Source organism: Nuphar pumila, chromosome 11 (genome assembly GCF_984573655.1).
Source record: "Nuphar pumila chromosome 11, dmNupPumi1.hap1.1, whole genome shotgun sequence".
Classification (NCBI taxonomy): Eukaryota; Viridiplantae; Streptophyta; class Magnoliopsida; order Nymphaeales; family Nymphaeaceae; genus Nuphar; species Nuphar pumila.
Genome location: NC_143259.1, coordinates 104,220,457 through 104,236,871, shown reverse-complemented (window position 1 = coordinate 104,236,871; position 16,415 = coordinate 104,220,457). Strand labels below are relative to the sequence as shown.

Sequence of the window (16,415 nt, the reverse complement as noted above, 5' to 3'; positions counted from 1 at the left end):
AGAAAGTGGAATTTCACATCAAATATCTTGCCCAAATATTACTCAACAAAATGGATTAGCCGAACGAAAGTGTTGTCATATCATTGAAACCACAAAAAAGTAGATTATTTTAAAAAACGTTTCAAATTTTTTTTTGGGCTGAAGGTACCCTAACTGTGGTATATCTCATCAACCAAATGCCCTCATCTTCTTTACAAAACTTATCTCTAATTGAAAAATTTTACCAAATTTCTCCTTATTTAAGTAGATTAAGAGTTTTTGGATGCAAGCATTTTGTACTTTTTGAAAAAGAAGAAAAATTATCACCTGAAGTTATCGAATGTGTATTGCTTGGTTATGTAGACAACCAAGCTATAATATGAAAAATAACAAATTGTATATCTAAAGAAATGTGAATTTTATCATAAATGAAAATGGTTTTGATTTGGATAAGCCTAAGAATGATCTTGAGTATTCATTTTTATTTGGTTTGTTGTATAAGAAAGCTTTTGATGAAGTTCTACATGTTGATAATGATCATGATGATGATATGCATATTGATGACTATGGTGTTCCCTTGGAGGATACCCAGAATCGTGATATTCAAATTTATTCTACAAGAACTATTGAAAATCCTTTATGTGCACTTGATATATTTTCTCAAAACCAAAATATTAGAAAAAATAGTGTTAGGAAAGACCTGGAAGATTTGTGTCATATGAGACATTTTCACCTAGATATATAGCCTACCTTATGTATAGCCACTCATATCATGAACCTTCAACCTATAATGAGGCTAAAGAAATTCCTGAATGGGTTGATGCCATGAATCTAGAACTAGGAGCCCTAGAGAAGGCCAAGACCTGGGAAATCCAATCATTACCCATAGAGAAAAAGACCATAAGATGTAGGTGAGCTTATAAAGTCAAAACAAAAGAAGATAGATCCTTAGAAAGATATAAGGCTAGGCTAGTGGTGAAAGGTTAATTTTAAGAATATCAGATTGACTATGAAGAGACTTAATTTTGTAGCCCGTATGACTAGTGTAAGAACACTCATTGCCCTAGCATCCATTAGGAAGTGGCCTATTTACTAATTTGATGTCAAGAATGCTCTTTTGAATGGTGACCTAAATGAGGAAGTGTACATGGATCCAGCTCATGGCCTTGAGGTCGATAGAAGAAAAGTTCTTCAATTAAGAAAAGCTTTGTATGAGCTTAAGCAAACCCCAAAAACTTTGTATGATAGGTTCAGTAAAATAGTGTTAAACTTGGGTTATAGATCATGTTATATTGGCATTGCTCTCTTTGTCAAAGATATAGGTACTGACATTGTTGTTCTTCTATTATATGTTGATGATATGATCATATTACATGGAGTGACAAAAAGGGGGTTGATAAAATTAAAAATATTCTAAAAAATCACTTTGATATGTTTGACCTTGGTTTTCTAAGATATTTTCTAGGTATCGAAGTTGCTTACTAACCTATAGGATATATCTTGTCTCAAATGAAGCTGGCTGCAGATATTATTCATAAATCTGAAATTTCTGATGATAAGGTTTACACGCTGAAGGTCGTGAATGCAAAATTAAGATTGGAATATGGGACTCCTCTTGAGGATCCAACTCCATACCGACAATTGATCTGAACTTTTACCAACTTATCCCTTATAAGACCAGACATTGCTCGTGTTGCGCATTCAGTTAGTCTGTTTCAACATGCACCAACTATGGTGCACAAGTGTTATTTTAAGAATTGTCATTTATATCAAGAATTTTATAACTAAGGGTTATTTTTATCCTCTTGTTTAGATTTAATTGTTTATATTGATGCAGATTAGTGAGGTAATCCTAATGACAGAGTCAACTACTGGTTTATGTGTGTTTTTAGGAGACTCTTATATCTTGGAGGTGTAAGAAACAACAAAAAGTTTTTTTATCATCCATTGAAGCTGAATATCGAGTCATGGCAACAACTATGGAGTTTTTTTGGTTGAAGAGTCTTTTCGAATATATGAGCTTAGTCATCTCTAGTCCTTGGAAGATATGTTGCAACAATAAAAGTGTTATCTACATTACAAGTAACCACACATTCAACGAACGAACCAAGCATATAGAGATGGACTGCAACTATGTCCGAAAGGAATACCTAAGAGGAACTATTGAGCTGCCCGATGTGACTTTGAAATCTTAGTTGGCAGACTTTTTCACTAAGGCCTTGCCTTCACCTCGTTTTGTATCTCTTCTTCACGAACTTTCGGTGATCACACCGTAAGTTTGAGGGGGGAGTGGTAAATCATAGTGTAGTGTTAATGTACTATGTATATATATATTGATCTTTTTTATGTAAACTGAAATACCCATCAGGGTATTTCAGTCTTTTTACATATGTAATAGGTGTCGGCCCATTAGGGGATGACTAGTAAATTGTTTTTTTTGTTACTTCTTATTTTTATTTTTTATTTGATGTACATTATAGCTGTTGGGCCAGTCCAACTAGACATTGAATCGGTCCCAATGGATATATTTATAGCCTTGGGGCTGATCCAACATCTAGTTGGACCAGTTCATGTGTATTCTTGTGTGCCTATTTAAAGGCACACTCTCCCTTGTGTATGCTATGCTTTTGATAAGCATTTCTTAAGTGAATAATATTTATTTTTTATGTATTTTGCTTGCCCTTAGAGGCTCTTGTGTGCACTTGGTGGACTTGTGCTTGTGCACTCTTTTATTTTATTCTTGTTAACCCTTAGTGGGTTTCCTATTGTATTTTTGCATGCTTCATTACAATCGACTGGAAGAGCGATGGATGAAGTCAAGCCAATCACACTTTTCCAAAGGTAGAGTTGACTCACCATTGCCGCTGCCATAGGGTCACCATCGCATTTTGCACCGTGTTGGCTGTCGTCGGCGTCGGTGCCCTTTCAGTTTCCATTGTCAGATGCCAAAGACCCTCACTATCAGGCATCAACAATGGATGTCAAAAGTTGGTTGCCGAAAGAAGAAGAGGGAAGAAGGGTTTGGAGGGGAAGAATGAGGGTGGGGGTGCTCAGGGTCAAGAAACCCCCTCAAAACAGAACATAAACTTTTATTTTTGGAATGTAAATATGAGACGAAAATAGGCTTGACGCGTTGAAAATTGTTTGACCAAGTCTGACATGTTTTGGAATGTGTTAGCATGTTCTCCAAAACATGTCAGACTTCGTGACACTGTGATATAGACTGCAGCATACAATGTGAAAGAAGAGAAGGCAAGAAAGGAAGGAGAGAAAAAAAGAACAGACAGCAAGGACTTTAGTGTATTTGTAAAGCCCATAAGAGGCATCCTATTGTTCTTTTTGTATTTCATTACACCAGCAAAGTTAGATGATTTGGTGTTTATTAGAATGAATATGCATATGAAGAATATAGCTCCAGAAATAGAGAAGAAGAAGAATGCAATTCCAATCTACATTGATCACATAGATGATAGATACATTTGCTAATGATGAGATGGAGGAAAATCCACCTTCAGAAGATAGTAAAGAAGAAGATGCTCATGGAAGTTGTAGATAGTGAGGGCACAGAGCAAATGATTTTGCTTCTGCATCATCAGAGGATGATGATCTCTTTTTTTTTTTAGAAACTAAGATGTTGAAGCTTGAAAACTTTATTTTGGCGTTGTATAACTTTGTGGTTTTCATTTTGAGCATGTCACTATGACATATGGAGTCATGGGATATGACTTTTCTTGGGAGGAGTTTACTTGTTACTTGCTAGTCATTTCATGTTTACATCTAAATTGTTCTCTTTTTCTTATTATTAGATGGATGCTATGATTATTTGTTATGTTGTTACTTAATAGTTATTTAGTTATTGTTAATTGTTAGCTTAATTGCTCATTTATCATTTTATCTTTGTCTATTTTGAGGTCTTTATCTTAGTTTTTTTGTTCATTTTTTTATTTTTTGGTAGTTTTACTTATTTTTTAGAATTTCTATTTAATCTTTAAATATTGCCGAGATGTTCCCGACAGCCCACTTTTTAAAAATCTCTTTGAGCTCTCACCGAGAAATTATCTTGAACGATACAAGTGAATATGCTCTCACTATATCTTTTAGAACTTAAAACCTTTAAAAAGAGCATCACTCAATCATTTCTGCATGCAGATGATTACAAGCATAAGGTGCACCTAAAAATTCTGCAAATTAAAAATGCTATGGTTAAACCTAGATTTGTGCAACCTGATAATTACACCTGTATGCAAGATCAGTGTAATTAAGAAAGCCAAATATCTGAGAATAATATATGCATGTGCAACTCTGCAAGCATACAAGTTACAATATCCAAACAAAGATGTTGAGAAAGTACTATGCAACCACTTTATTTCTAACTAAAAGGCTGAACCATATAACCTTTAAAACAATGTCCAAGCAGGACTGACGAACAAGTGGGCGCCCTAAAATTAAGCTCCAAAGAGCACCAAGACCTTGGGTGACACGTTCAACTTCTACATTGTATGTTTCTTCTCCATTGTGTTCAACCGACTCTGGGTGGCAAAGTTCCTCCAGCAGTTGCAGTGCTGAATTAGGCAAAAGAGGAGCCTCACCAAGAAGCCTACTAAAAGATTTATCTGAAGCTGGCAGGTTATCACGCAGAGACTTAGCCTGAAAAAAACAGGCACAAATGAGACCTTGCAATCAACAAGACCATATACATGGAAAAAGATAAGTCAAAATCAGCTAAAGTTTCTGCAGTAGCTACCACAGAGAGAAGAAACTTTTCATAAATTGTCTCGGAAGACAATAAGCTTTGTCCTCCAGATTGGGATACCATGGCAGCATGCAAGTGGTACAGTATATGCATTGATAGTTCATGTCCCTGAAAAAAAAAGTGTTCCCAAGATCAGTTAAAATTGTGAGATTTTCATAAGCTTTAAGAAACTGAATATCCCAAAAGCTGCCGAGACAGAAGTTGCAAACAAATTTGTTCTTGCCAGTTTATTAGAGATGCATGTGTATATGTAGCACATGAAATATTGTTAGGCTGTCATTAGCTAATGATGCAAACAAATATCCCACAACTTTATATTGAATAATTGTAGAATGTTATCTTTGTGGCAGTTTATAAATAAAATGCAATAAAGTATCTGCAACATCTATTTTCCGTGAGGTACTACATATAAATAAGCCACCATCTACTTGGGCGAAAACCCCGACTGATTGGTAATATAATCAAAGTGTGAACCAGTTTCTCATCTATGAGTTTGAGAATACAAAGCAAAAGAAAAGAACCAACAGGCCTCAAAAAGCTGCCATAAGGACTAAACCAGCATGATCATAGTTCCAAATAATAAGCAACTAGCCATTTGAATATAATAGCACACAGTTTTTATCCTCCAGCAAGCAAGCAAGCAAGTTTAAAAATGCAAGAACATTTATCAATAGGAGAATCTGAAACTAGATAGTTGCAATAACAGAAAATTAAAACCTACATGACAACGGCGTTCTTGTAAATCGGAAATGTTCAATAGGCATACCTTATGATGTTGGTAATCTGCAACTACATGCCTTTGTAACATCACAACAATGTCATTGTTGGCATCAATCTGTTAAATTTCATATCAAAATAATGATCAGCAAATTTGATCCAAATTTTGATAAGTCAAAATATCCATACCAATAACAATGAAAAGAAAAGAAAGCACTCAAAATCCCTATAGCAGTAGTACCCAAAAGACATAAAAAGAGAAGGTGGTGCCTATATGCCTTGAACTTCAAGAAAGCTCAAAAGCAAAATACTTTTTCACATAATTCTCCCTCACAACATAGGACAAGCATGGTACCCACAGCTAAGCTAACTTCCCGAACTTTTGGGGAGAGGCAATAGTGTACAAACTTTTCCCTTGAAGCAAGCAAAAGAAAATGCTTAGAAGATAATACAAGCATGGTACCACACAGCCACCCACGCTTTACAAACTCATGGAGAGAGGTGATAGCATATAGATTTTTCCCTTGAATCAGCAATACTGATTAATAAAAAATACAAATGAAACAAAATATTTGGTGTTACAAGTCAGATACATAGCTCGATTAAACATTCAACTTGAAACCTATGCATTGACCTAGTTATGGCAAAGAACTAGTATCACACACTATCCAGTTATTGTTGCCATGACTTTTTAGGAGTATATATTGTTAAGATAGTGTGTATATATATACACTATTTATGTCATGTAATTTGTTTTTTGAGTCAGGGTTATTTTGGTCTTTTTCTTGTAATAAAATAATATTTAAGTATTGCATGTACCCCCTTTTTTCTTATTTTTTATTTTTATTTTTTGTTGTCTTTTGTGAAATTGTCTACGAAGAGACAATACGCATACAAGCATAAATACTTTATAAAGAAGTGCACGAAAGCACTCTCACAACACTTGAACAAAATACGCAAAAGCGTACAAATAATAAACATGCAATAATGCATGTATTTCATAAAATGGAAGCAAATGCTTGAGACTCTCAAGCTTGAGGATTTACAAGGGGGAACGCCCCCATTTATACAAAAAGAAAGGACTGCAAAGGGGGGGGGGGGGGGCAACGTGTAACGCCCCAAATTTCAAACTTGCGGACCTTTTCAAAAAAACATGCAAGAGACTAGAAATATCTCTTTCCTTCAGAGTTTGTTTATGAAATCAGCGGAAGATTTTTCTTTGATAAATCATAAGGCAAGCTGACAACTTTGGGCACGTTAGCTTAAAGAACCAAAACTCACAAGATTCGGATATCCCAAGAAAAATCTGATACAAACCCATAGCGTCTAGAACGCGAGCTAAAAGCAGGAAGAAGAAGTCTTGAAGTCATCTTGCAATCGCGCCATCGCCCGTAGAGTACCTAATCATCACCTGTACCCATAGAATGGGTTAGTTTCGCGAAAAGCTAGTAGGTGCACAAGAGAGACTAACAGGAAACTGAATTAAGTATATTTAATTCAGTAGGCTACGCAGTTTAAAGCAGATAGGCAGTTAAACAGGTAAGCAATGCAAGCAGGTGAATAGTGCAAACACGTAAGTAGTACAAGCGAATCAGCAGTGCAAGCACGTAAGCAGTGCAAGCACGTAAGCAGTGCAAACAGTAAGCAGTTCAACGCAAGTAAGCAGTTTAAAGCAAGTAAGCAGTGCAACTGACCAACGCAGCATACGATCCATTTGATCGTAAGCTGTGAACTACTACGCAACAAACTTGTCCTCGTTCCTAGAACGAGGTCTGCATCTAATCACCACCAGGACATAGTTTGCCACTCACTACTTCTAACCAACGCTTTGTCCTGAACGACCTTAATCTATCCTCATCTCTCAAAGTCTTACGCGGTTAACCGTCACCGGTTATGACGCACTAAGGCGTCATACCTTCTCAGAAAAGCTCACCCTTCCGTAGAAGGTCCAAAACATGATCACTAACTCAAATCGCTAACGATATGATTCTCACACCTGAGTCAAGCATGTAATCATACTAAAACAGAAAGTCGAAACTATGAATTCATAGTTGGCTATCACAAACAATCTCAGAAGATCGTCACAGCTCACCATAACTTTCTATGGTAAGCAAAAACACAAGATCCACATCGGATCGCTCGGTCCGGGAGATATACGACCTGACAAGGAATTACCGCCCTAGAGGATATACTCGGTCTTGGACCATACACTTCCTCACAGGAGTTCACCGTCTTTGCGGCTACCCGTTCGTGGACAATGTACATATTCACAAAGATTTTACCGCTCTAGCCGGATCACCTGATCTTGATCATACATACCCTCACAGCGAAACCTTTTGGAAGTCGGTCCCCAACAAATGCCATATCCAATGAAAATCATTGTGATACACGCATCAACACAAATGACTGCTCTCGGGGTCAATAGCCACTAATACAAACGACAAGATCAATGTTGGATCACCTGGTCTGGGAAATGTATAACCTCACAAGGAATTCCGCCCTAGATGGTGTACCTGGTCTTGGACCATTCACTTCCTCACAGGAGTTCACCGTCTTTGCAGCTACCCGTTCGTGGACAGTGTACATCCTCACAGATAATTTACCACTCTAGCCGGATACCTGGTCTTGATCATGAATGCCCTCGCAGATAATCCTTTGGAGATCAGGTGCTCGACAGACACCCCACTCAGTGATACATGCATTGTATCACTTCACATAAAAGCATATAATCCTACGCATCGTGTTATTGCCACAAGGAATATTGCAACCCTCAAATAGGCCCTCAAAGCATGTGTAAACGACACATGAGAACGCGCAAATATGGCAATTTAGTTGATTCTATGGGCGAAGGGTAACTAACTCTACCCGTCAGCCAAATAAAACAACTGAATAAGACAAGCACTCATAACAATGCTCGTAAAACATATAATTACCATAAAATGGCTCAGTCCATCAACAAGTAATGATTCATAAGCAATCATACGGCAACAGTTATATCACAATATGTAAGCAGCTTATAAGACAAGCGGCCACATCAAACCTAGTTGCCACCAGTTCGTAGATTACGAGTTGTATGCAATCACATCAATCATAAGAGATGCAAGCCAACAAGTGCTACGCTACAATAAGCACTAAACAGTTCGACCAAGCGATAAAGCAAGTCACATGCTAATATGTAGCAACTGGTATAATGCTATTATTATAAGCATTTAACTAGTATGAAAACTCCTTATTACTCCGAAAAGAACTGCGTAAGCAGTTTAACCAACTAGAGTAACGCCTTGACAGGCGTGCACAGTTTAACGAGTAGCATACTGAACTATCGAGCAAGCAAGCGAATTAGTAGTGCAAGCGAAGCAGTAGTGCAAGCGAATCAGTAGTGCAAGTGAAGCTCACGACTCAACGACCAGTGTGAACAGACCTTATGTTTCGATAATTATGAACCTGCGGGTACGCGCAGGCAAAACGTAGAACCAACTGAGACTAGTTCGGGCGTTTGTTATTACATGTATTTTCAATAACCCGAATAGTTAGTTGAGTTCGCTCCAAAGGGATGGCTTTAGCCGAGAGAGGATTCCCAAAAGGAGGCTGTGTCACGGACGCATCCAACTTCTGCACAAGTGTTGAGCTAACTAATGTAGCCCTTTTCCCCTAACTCCAATGACTGAGGAGGCCGAATCGTTGCCCGTAGGGTGGTTGTTAACAACCTGTCCATTGGAGTTTGTATCGCTTTGTCCTCTCCCTTGACAGACACAAAGAAGCGAATAGGTACGTTAGGGGTTGCTTAACTAACGACCCATTCTATGATATGGTATTTAAACCACTCGAGCATCTTGCCTGTGAAGGCGAATGTGAGGCCATTTATGTGATTAAAACATTTTTTATTTAGCGTTGTTCAAGGTCGCACGACCGTCTCATTCGATCATCGCAGTACTAGACGTGTCCTGCACGACTACAAGTACTCTAGGATGAAGGGGGTATAGCTCGTCAATAGAAGCCTCAACATGAGTGTTTCACAAAGATGTAAAGTTTATCAACTTTACTCTATCTTTTGAAACAGCAGTACCTTGTGCCAACATTATGCATGTGATTATCTTGAATGACATCCGCTATCAGAGTATCTACATGTCTCGCATGACTCGATACCGGCCTCGATAGACGGGATACGGGTTTCTCAACAGAACACCCGCTAAGAAGTTCGCTCGAACCCCCAATTCGGGATCACCCGAGATATGCCAAAAAGGCGAGCAGAACCAGCCAGTCACATCATTCCAAATGCTTCGATTTGGAGCATTCTTTGATGCTTTTGCGCAGCTCCCTGAAATCTCAAGTCGACTCTGCAGGACTGCACACACGAAAAGTCAAGATCCTTGCGAGGTATCCCTCTCTTTAGACGAGGATGTGTCGCTCGCTCCCGACTGAACTCTTGTCGCAAGAGGGAGAGGGGTAAATGCCCCTTGCATCCTCCACGAGGATGCCTTTAAGGCATACGCAAAGATCAAGAACCTGCACGTCATCTGCAATAGCAAGGCAATACCAACACATATGCAAAGGCAAGAGCCTAGGCGCAAAGCACGACGGCAAAGTAAAGGTGGTAAGCAGAAATGCAACGCAAACCCCCGGCACAACGCGCAACGGCAAAGTAAAGACCGTAAGCAGGAGTGCAACGCAGAACCTTTGCGTGATGCACGACGGCAAAGTAAAGGACAAGGATCGCGAAATTGCGTTCTTGAGTTAAATGCGTACTCATATAAATATATATGATATATATATGCATATATATTTATTTAATTGTCCTTTTTAGTTAATTGAACTCAATTCAATTGTCCAAGTCTTCTGTGCAATCTTCCCCTACCTTTGAGAGTTGCAAGCTTGCTGTCGTCCGCGAATGTACGCAACTGGCGGCTCGGGTCGCGGAGCGCGAGCGGGATCCGTCGTACGAGCTGCAAAAGTAACGATCATAGCAAGCTAATATCAAAATAGGAAGTCAGGGGCACTGACGTCGTCCTGACGTAAGGGAAGCAGAGGTAGGGGCATCGTGCACATGCGCATCTGCTATAAGCGCAAAGAGCAGGGGCAAGGCCACGAGCCCCTGCTGACATGCTGTCAACGAACAACGGGGAGGCAGGGTTGTGCCCCTGCCTTATGAAGGCAACGAGGGAGGCCGAGGCGTCGCCCTGCTTGCCAGAAGAGCAAAGAGACAGGGGGCCAAGCCCCCACCCGTTAGCACAAAGTAGGAGGCAGGAGGCTTCGCCCTGCCTGCCGAATACACCAAGAGGCAGGGGCTTGGCCCCTGCCGGTCGAGCACGCAAACAAGCAGGGGGCAAAGCCCCTGCCTGACGCTCGAGAAGAGGGAGCAGGGAGAGGCTCGACCCCCTCCCCTACCGTAACAGGTAGCAGGGAGGTGGTCGGCCCCCTCCCCTACCGTACCAGTAAGCAGGGAGGGGCTCGGCCCCTCCTGCATACTGCGAAGGCAGGGAGGGTCGAGCCCTCCCCTGCGAAGATCGAAAGCAAGGAGGGCTCGAGCCCCTCCCTACGATATACAGAGGCAGGGAGGGTCGGACCCTTCCCTGTGCACCTAAATGGGGGAACCGAAAAAAGGGGCAGGGGCCGATGGCCCCTGCTAGAACAGAAAAAGGGGCAGGGGCCTTCGGCCCCTGCTAGCAAACTAAAAGGCAGGGGTCGATGGCCACTGCTGGCACAACTAAAAGGGGCAGGGGTATCGGCCCCTGCCAGAACAACCAAAAGAGGCTGGTAAAAAGGGGCAGGGAGGAGGGGCTCGTCCCTCCCCTACCGGAGTGAGACGCAGGGAGCAGGGAGAGGAACTCGACCCCCTCCCCCGTAACAGCACATAGGGAGGGGCTCGACCCCTCCCCTGCTAACAGAGGCATCGGGAGGAGACTGGGCCCCTCCCCTGCAAAACCCATCGCAGGGAGGGGGCTCTGCCCCGCCCCTGGGGTTTTAAGGCAGCAAGGAGGGGGCTTTGCCCCTCCCTTGCGATTGAGGGAGGCAGGGAGGCGGCTCAGCCCCTCCCTGCGCAACAAAGAAGTGAGGGAGAAATAGGGGGAAAGAGGGGCGTACCTGGTGGTCGGCGGCGGCGGCAGCATCGACGTCGGAGGGAGGTCGCAGGTGGCGGCGGGTCGGCAACGCAGAGGAGCGAGAGAGATCGAGAGGCGGTGAGGGAGAGAGACATCGAGGGGAGAGAGACCGAGAGATGAGAAGGGAAAGGAGGTTTCGAGAACCTCCTCCCTCAGTCGTTGTGTGCTTTTAAAAGCACGCAGCCGACTGATTTACCCGGGTCCGGATCCGGCCCGGATCCAAACATTTTTTTTTGAGTTCTTACACAACGACTCTATTGGGGGACCCCCAATGCACTTTATGAAAGAAATATTAAAAAAAAAAATAAAGAAATGAAAATACAAAAATAAATTACAACATATTCAAAATGGAATATGCGCAAGATTACAATAATACCCTTTTAAGGTAAGAAAATAAAAATGAATAAATATATATAATTATATATGTAGAGATACATATACATATGATATATTATATGTATATGTATCTCTAAGTATATAAGTATATATATTTATACTTACAACATGTTTTTGGAGATACATTTTAACACCCCCCCTCAAACTTACGGTGTGATAACCGCAAGTTTGTCAAGAAGGAAATGAAATCTGGGCGAACATAGCGCTTTAGTGAAGAAGTCCGCAAGTTGATACTCAGATGTCACGTATGGTAGATCAATGATCTTCTTCAAATATTCTTCTCTGACATAGTGGCAGTCCATTTCTATATGCTTTGTTCGCTCGTGAAAGGTGTGATTCTTGGCAATATAAATTGCGTTTTTATTGTCACAGCACAGTTTTGTTGGTTCTCTGATAAGTACTCTCATATCTTCCAAAAGGCGTCGAATCCATACAATTTCCATGGTAGTGGATGCCATGGCTCTATATTCGGCTTCGGTAGATGACAGAGAGACCTTTTGTTGCTTTTTACATCGCCATGAGATCAATGACTCACCTAAGAAAACACAAAAGCCAGTGGTGGAGTGACGGTTACTAGGGTCACCTCCCCAATCTGAGTCAGTATAAGCAAGTATTTTCAATTCAGAAGAAGAAGATAAAAATAGTCTCTTATTCACAGTTCCCTTCAAATATTTGATGATGCGAAGCACAACACTCATATGAACAGTTGTAGGGGCATGTTGAAACTGATCGGCGATGTGTATAGCATGTGACAAGTCAGGTCGGGTAATGCTAAGATACATTAAAGAACCTATCAGCTGCCTGTAAGGAGTAGGATCGGTTAGAGGAACACTGTCGTCAATCTTTATTTTTGCTCCCACAACTTCAGGAGTTTCGCATACTTTGTCATCAGAAATTCCTGACCTGTCAATAATCTCGCAAGCAAGTTTAGACTGAGATAGAAAATAACCACGTTGCGAATAGGCAACCTCAATTCCAAGAAAATATGTCAGAAAACCCAAGTCTGACATCTCAAATTTTGAAGTCAAGACGGACTTAATACCCTTGACTCCTTGAACATCACCTGTAATCAACATGTCATCAACATATAGTAATAATATTACAATCCCTGCCTTAGATTTTCTAGTAAATAGAGCAGTGTCAGTATAACATGAGGAGAAACCATTTTCCAGCATTACACTGGTAAATCTGTCATACCAGGCTTTGGGGGCCTGTTTCAAACCATAGAGGGCCTTTCGAAGACGAAGAACTTTATCTTTAGGGATCTCCATGCCTGGTGGAGCATCCATATACACCTCTTCATTAAGATCACCATTTAAAAAAGCATTTTTCACATCCATTTGAAAAATATTCCAATTTTTAATAAATGCAATAGTGATAAGACATCTAACTGTAACCATTCGGGCTACAGGAGCAAAAGTTTCTTCATAATCAATTTCATACTCTTGCCCATACCCTTTTGCAACTAAGCGAGCTTTATACCTTTCAAGGGATCTGTCGCTCTTAGTTTTAACCTTAAAAACCCATTGACAACCTATAGTTTTCTTTCCCATGGGTAGAGTTTGGAAATCCCAAGTTTCAGCCCTTTTAAGAGCATTAAGTTCATTTTGCATAGCTTCTTGTCATTCTATACATTTTTTAGCTTCTTCAAAATTCCTTGGTTCAAAATAAGAATGAATGGCACTAAGACAAGCCCTATATCGAGGTGAAAAGGAATCAAAAGAGACAAAACGAGTTGGAGGTCTCCTATTCCTCTCAGATCTTCGGTGATCGAGAGCGGGAACAAGTTCACTATATTGATCTATAGCACTTCTAAAGGTGTCTTGGTTTCTACGTGAGTAGGTTATTTGATCACTTGAAATCCTGCCATCTTGTTGGTTATGTTCTTCAACATTACCCTCAATTTCCTTATCATGGTTTTGTTAAATTATGTATATATAAATATATATATACATATACTTATATATATACATTCGTATATATATATAAGTATATATACGTATATATGTATATATACATAATATATTTTTTTGTTTTATATAAACCAAAAACCCGATAGGGGTGTTTTGGTAATTCCACTTGTACCTTTTCTTTTTTTACTTTTTTCTTTTTTCTTTCTTTTTCCCCTTTTTCTTTTTCCTTTTTACTTTTTCAGTTTCTACTTTTTAGGACCATAAGGGGCCCCACCTATCTAGTCGTTGGAGCCCCAAGAGTCATATTTATGACCGTTGGGGCTCCCAACGACTAGAAGGGAGCCCCCTTTATGGTCCTCCTTTATGCTCTCCTCCTCTATATATAGAGGAGACTCCCCCTTGTAAATGTATTGGGTTTTCACCCTTCTTTTCCTTTCTTCAATAATATCCAACTTATGACTTTAAGCCATTTTCTACTTTTGAGAGTTTTGTGTGTGCACTTTTAGTGCTTGTGTTCTTGGCTCTTGTGGTCACTCTTAAAGAGTGTCTTTCGCTCTATTGGTGCTTCCGCCTCTTTTCATTACAGGTTTGATGATACATCATCATCACTAGATATATCATCATTACTAGATAATAAGTCAAAAAAGGAAGGAGTAATCAAAATTTTCTTGTTGAGAAACATTTTTTTCAAATCCACTTTCATTTTCCAAAAAGGTTACATTTCTAGAGACATATAACTTATCTTCTCGAAGATCATAACAACGAAATCTTTTTTGAGTTTCAGAATATCCAAGAAAAGCGCAGGGGATAGCTTTGGGAGAGAGTTTGTCATTCTTATCCGTAAGTATGAAACACTTACACCCGAAGACTCGTATCCTATTATAATCACGTTCGAGATTATATAAAATCTCAAAAGGGGATATTTTCCCTAATATCTTAGAAGGTAAGCAATTTATTAGATAAACAGAAGCAAGAGCTACTTCAGCCCAAAAATTTTTAGGGATGTTTGGGAAAATAAGAAGGGTTCTAGTGGTTTCAATGATATGCCTATGTTTTCTTTCGGCCAACCCATTCTGTTGAGGGGTTTTAGGACAAGATCTTTGGTGAATGATTCTGTGATCTTCAAGATATATTTTAAATTGGTTGGAGAGATATTCTCCTCCAGAATCACTTCTAAAAATCTTTATGTTACTGTTAAACTGATTCTTGATCATTGAATAGAAGGTTCTAAAGCACGAAAAAACTTCATGTTTGAATTTGAGAAAAAAGATTCATGAATATGTAGAGAAATCATCCACAAAAATAACATAATAAGAAAAGCCTCCTTTTGAGACAACAGGTGCGGGTCCCCAAACATCGGAATGAACAATTTCAAAGGGATTAGATGAAAACATCGTTCTTTGCTCAAAAGGTAAACTTTGCATTTTTCTGAGAATACAGTCATTACAAGAAAAAGAACTTTTACATAGGTCCTTTGCAAAATGCAAATAAGATAACTTGATGATATTAGGATGACCAAGTCATTTGTGCCACACATTTATATCTTTGTTTCGGGCAACATTACAAAAAGATTTTGGAACTTTAAGAGATTCCATATAGTATAAGTCTCATTTTCTAAAGCCTTCCCCAATCAATTTCCCGGACCGGCGATCCTGTATTAAACATTTATCACATGAAAATTTAATATCGCAACCATGGTCCGAGAGTTGAGAAACAGAGAGAAGGTTTAAGTTAAGTTTAGGTATAAATCTAATTTTTGGAATAAAAAAATCTTGAGTTTCAAAATTACCTATTCCTTTAATTTCAAGAGAGGTTCCATCCGCAATGGAAACAAAGGATGGAGAAACATTTTTTGAATAATCAGAAAGTGAAAACATGTTTGGGGACATATGAAAAGATGCACATGAGTCCAAAAGCCAAGAGACTTTACCTGGAATGGAAGAAGTAAGCACGGCGGCACCAGATGTAGCTCCCTTGAGAAGAGGTTGAAGGGCTTCCATTATTTGATTCAACGAGAGTGACCCACTTGATGATGCCTCTTCCTTTTGTGGTACACCGGTGGTGGCCATAGCGAGAAGCTTCTTCCATTTGGGACATACGGGCTTGATATGCCCCGGTTCTTTACAAAAATGACAAATAGTCTTGCTATAGTCCCTCTTTCCTCTTTATCCACCATCTCCTCCTTGATTTTGGAATTTAAAATGAGGAGGACGATAGGTCTTTACATTATTTCTGGGTCTTGATACGGCCAAGGTTGTTAAATGCGATGAGGCGAAGTGAGGCGTTGAGCCTGCGCTTCGCCTCTGAGGCGTACGCCTCAGGTACTGAGGCGTACGCCTCTCACAACTAGAATGGAAGTGAAGCGATGGGAGAAGAGGCAGTAAGAGAAGGACCACCCGCCCAGCTGGTACGGAAGCGAGGGATATGCGATCGTCGGGTGGTCGGAGAAGATTGAGCAGCAGCTGCAGCACAGCAACTCCGATGGTCGGTGGTCACAACTGGTCGGAGGTTGATGAGGGGTGCATCACAGCAACACCTCAGTACTTTGAGCGTGCGCCT

General features: G+C 40.1%; 1 protein-coding gene across 1 annotated transcript in view; it reads right to left on the bottom strand.

Moving 5' to 3' along the window:
* LOC149822666 (uncharacterized) overlaps window positions 1-16,415 on the bottom strand; it is a 142,134-nt gene that overhangs the window by 102,760 nt on the left and 22,959 nt on the right. The window contains exons 10-12 of the mRNA XM_089980338.1: window positions 5,499-5,567; window positions 4,724-4,840; window positions 4,375-4,626 (exon numbers count right to left, since the gene is read on the bottom strand). Of these exons, the coding sequence (XP_089836464.1) occupies window positions 4,375-4,626; window positions 4,724-4,840; window positions 5,499-5,567 (438 nt within the window). The remainder of the gene's footprint in view (window positions 1-4,374; window positions 4,627-4,723; window positions 4,841-5,498; window positions 5,568-16,415) is intronic.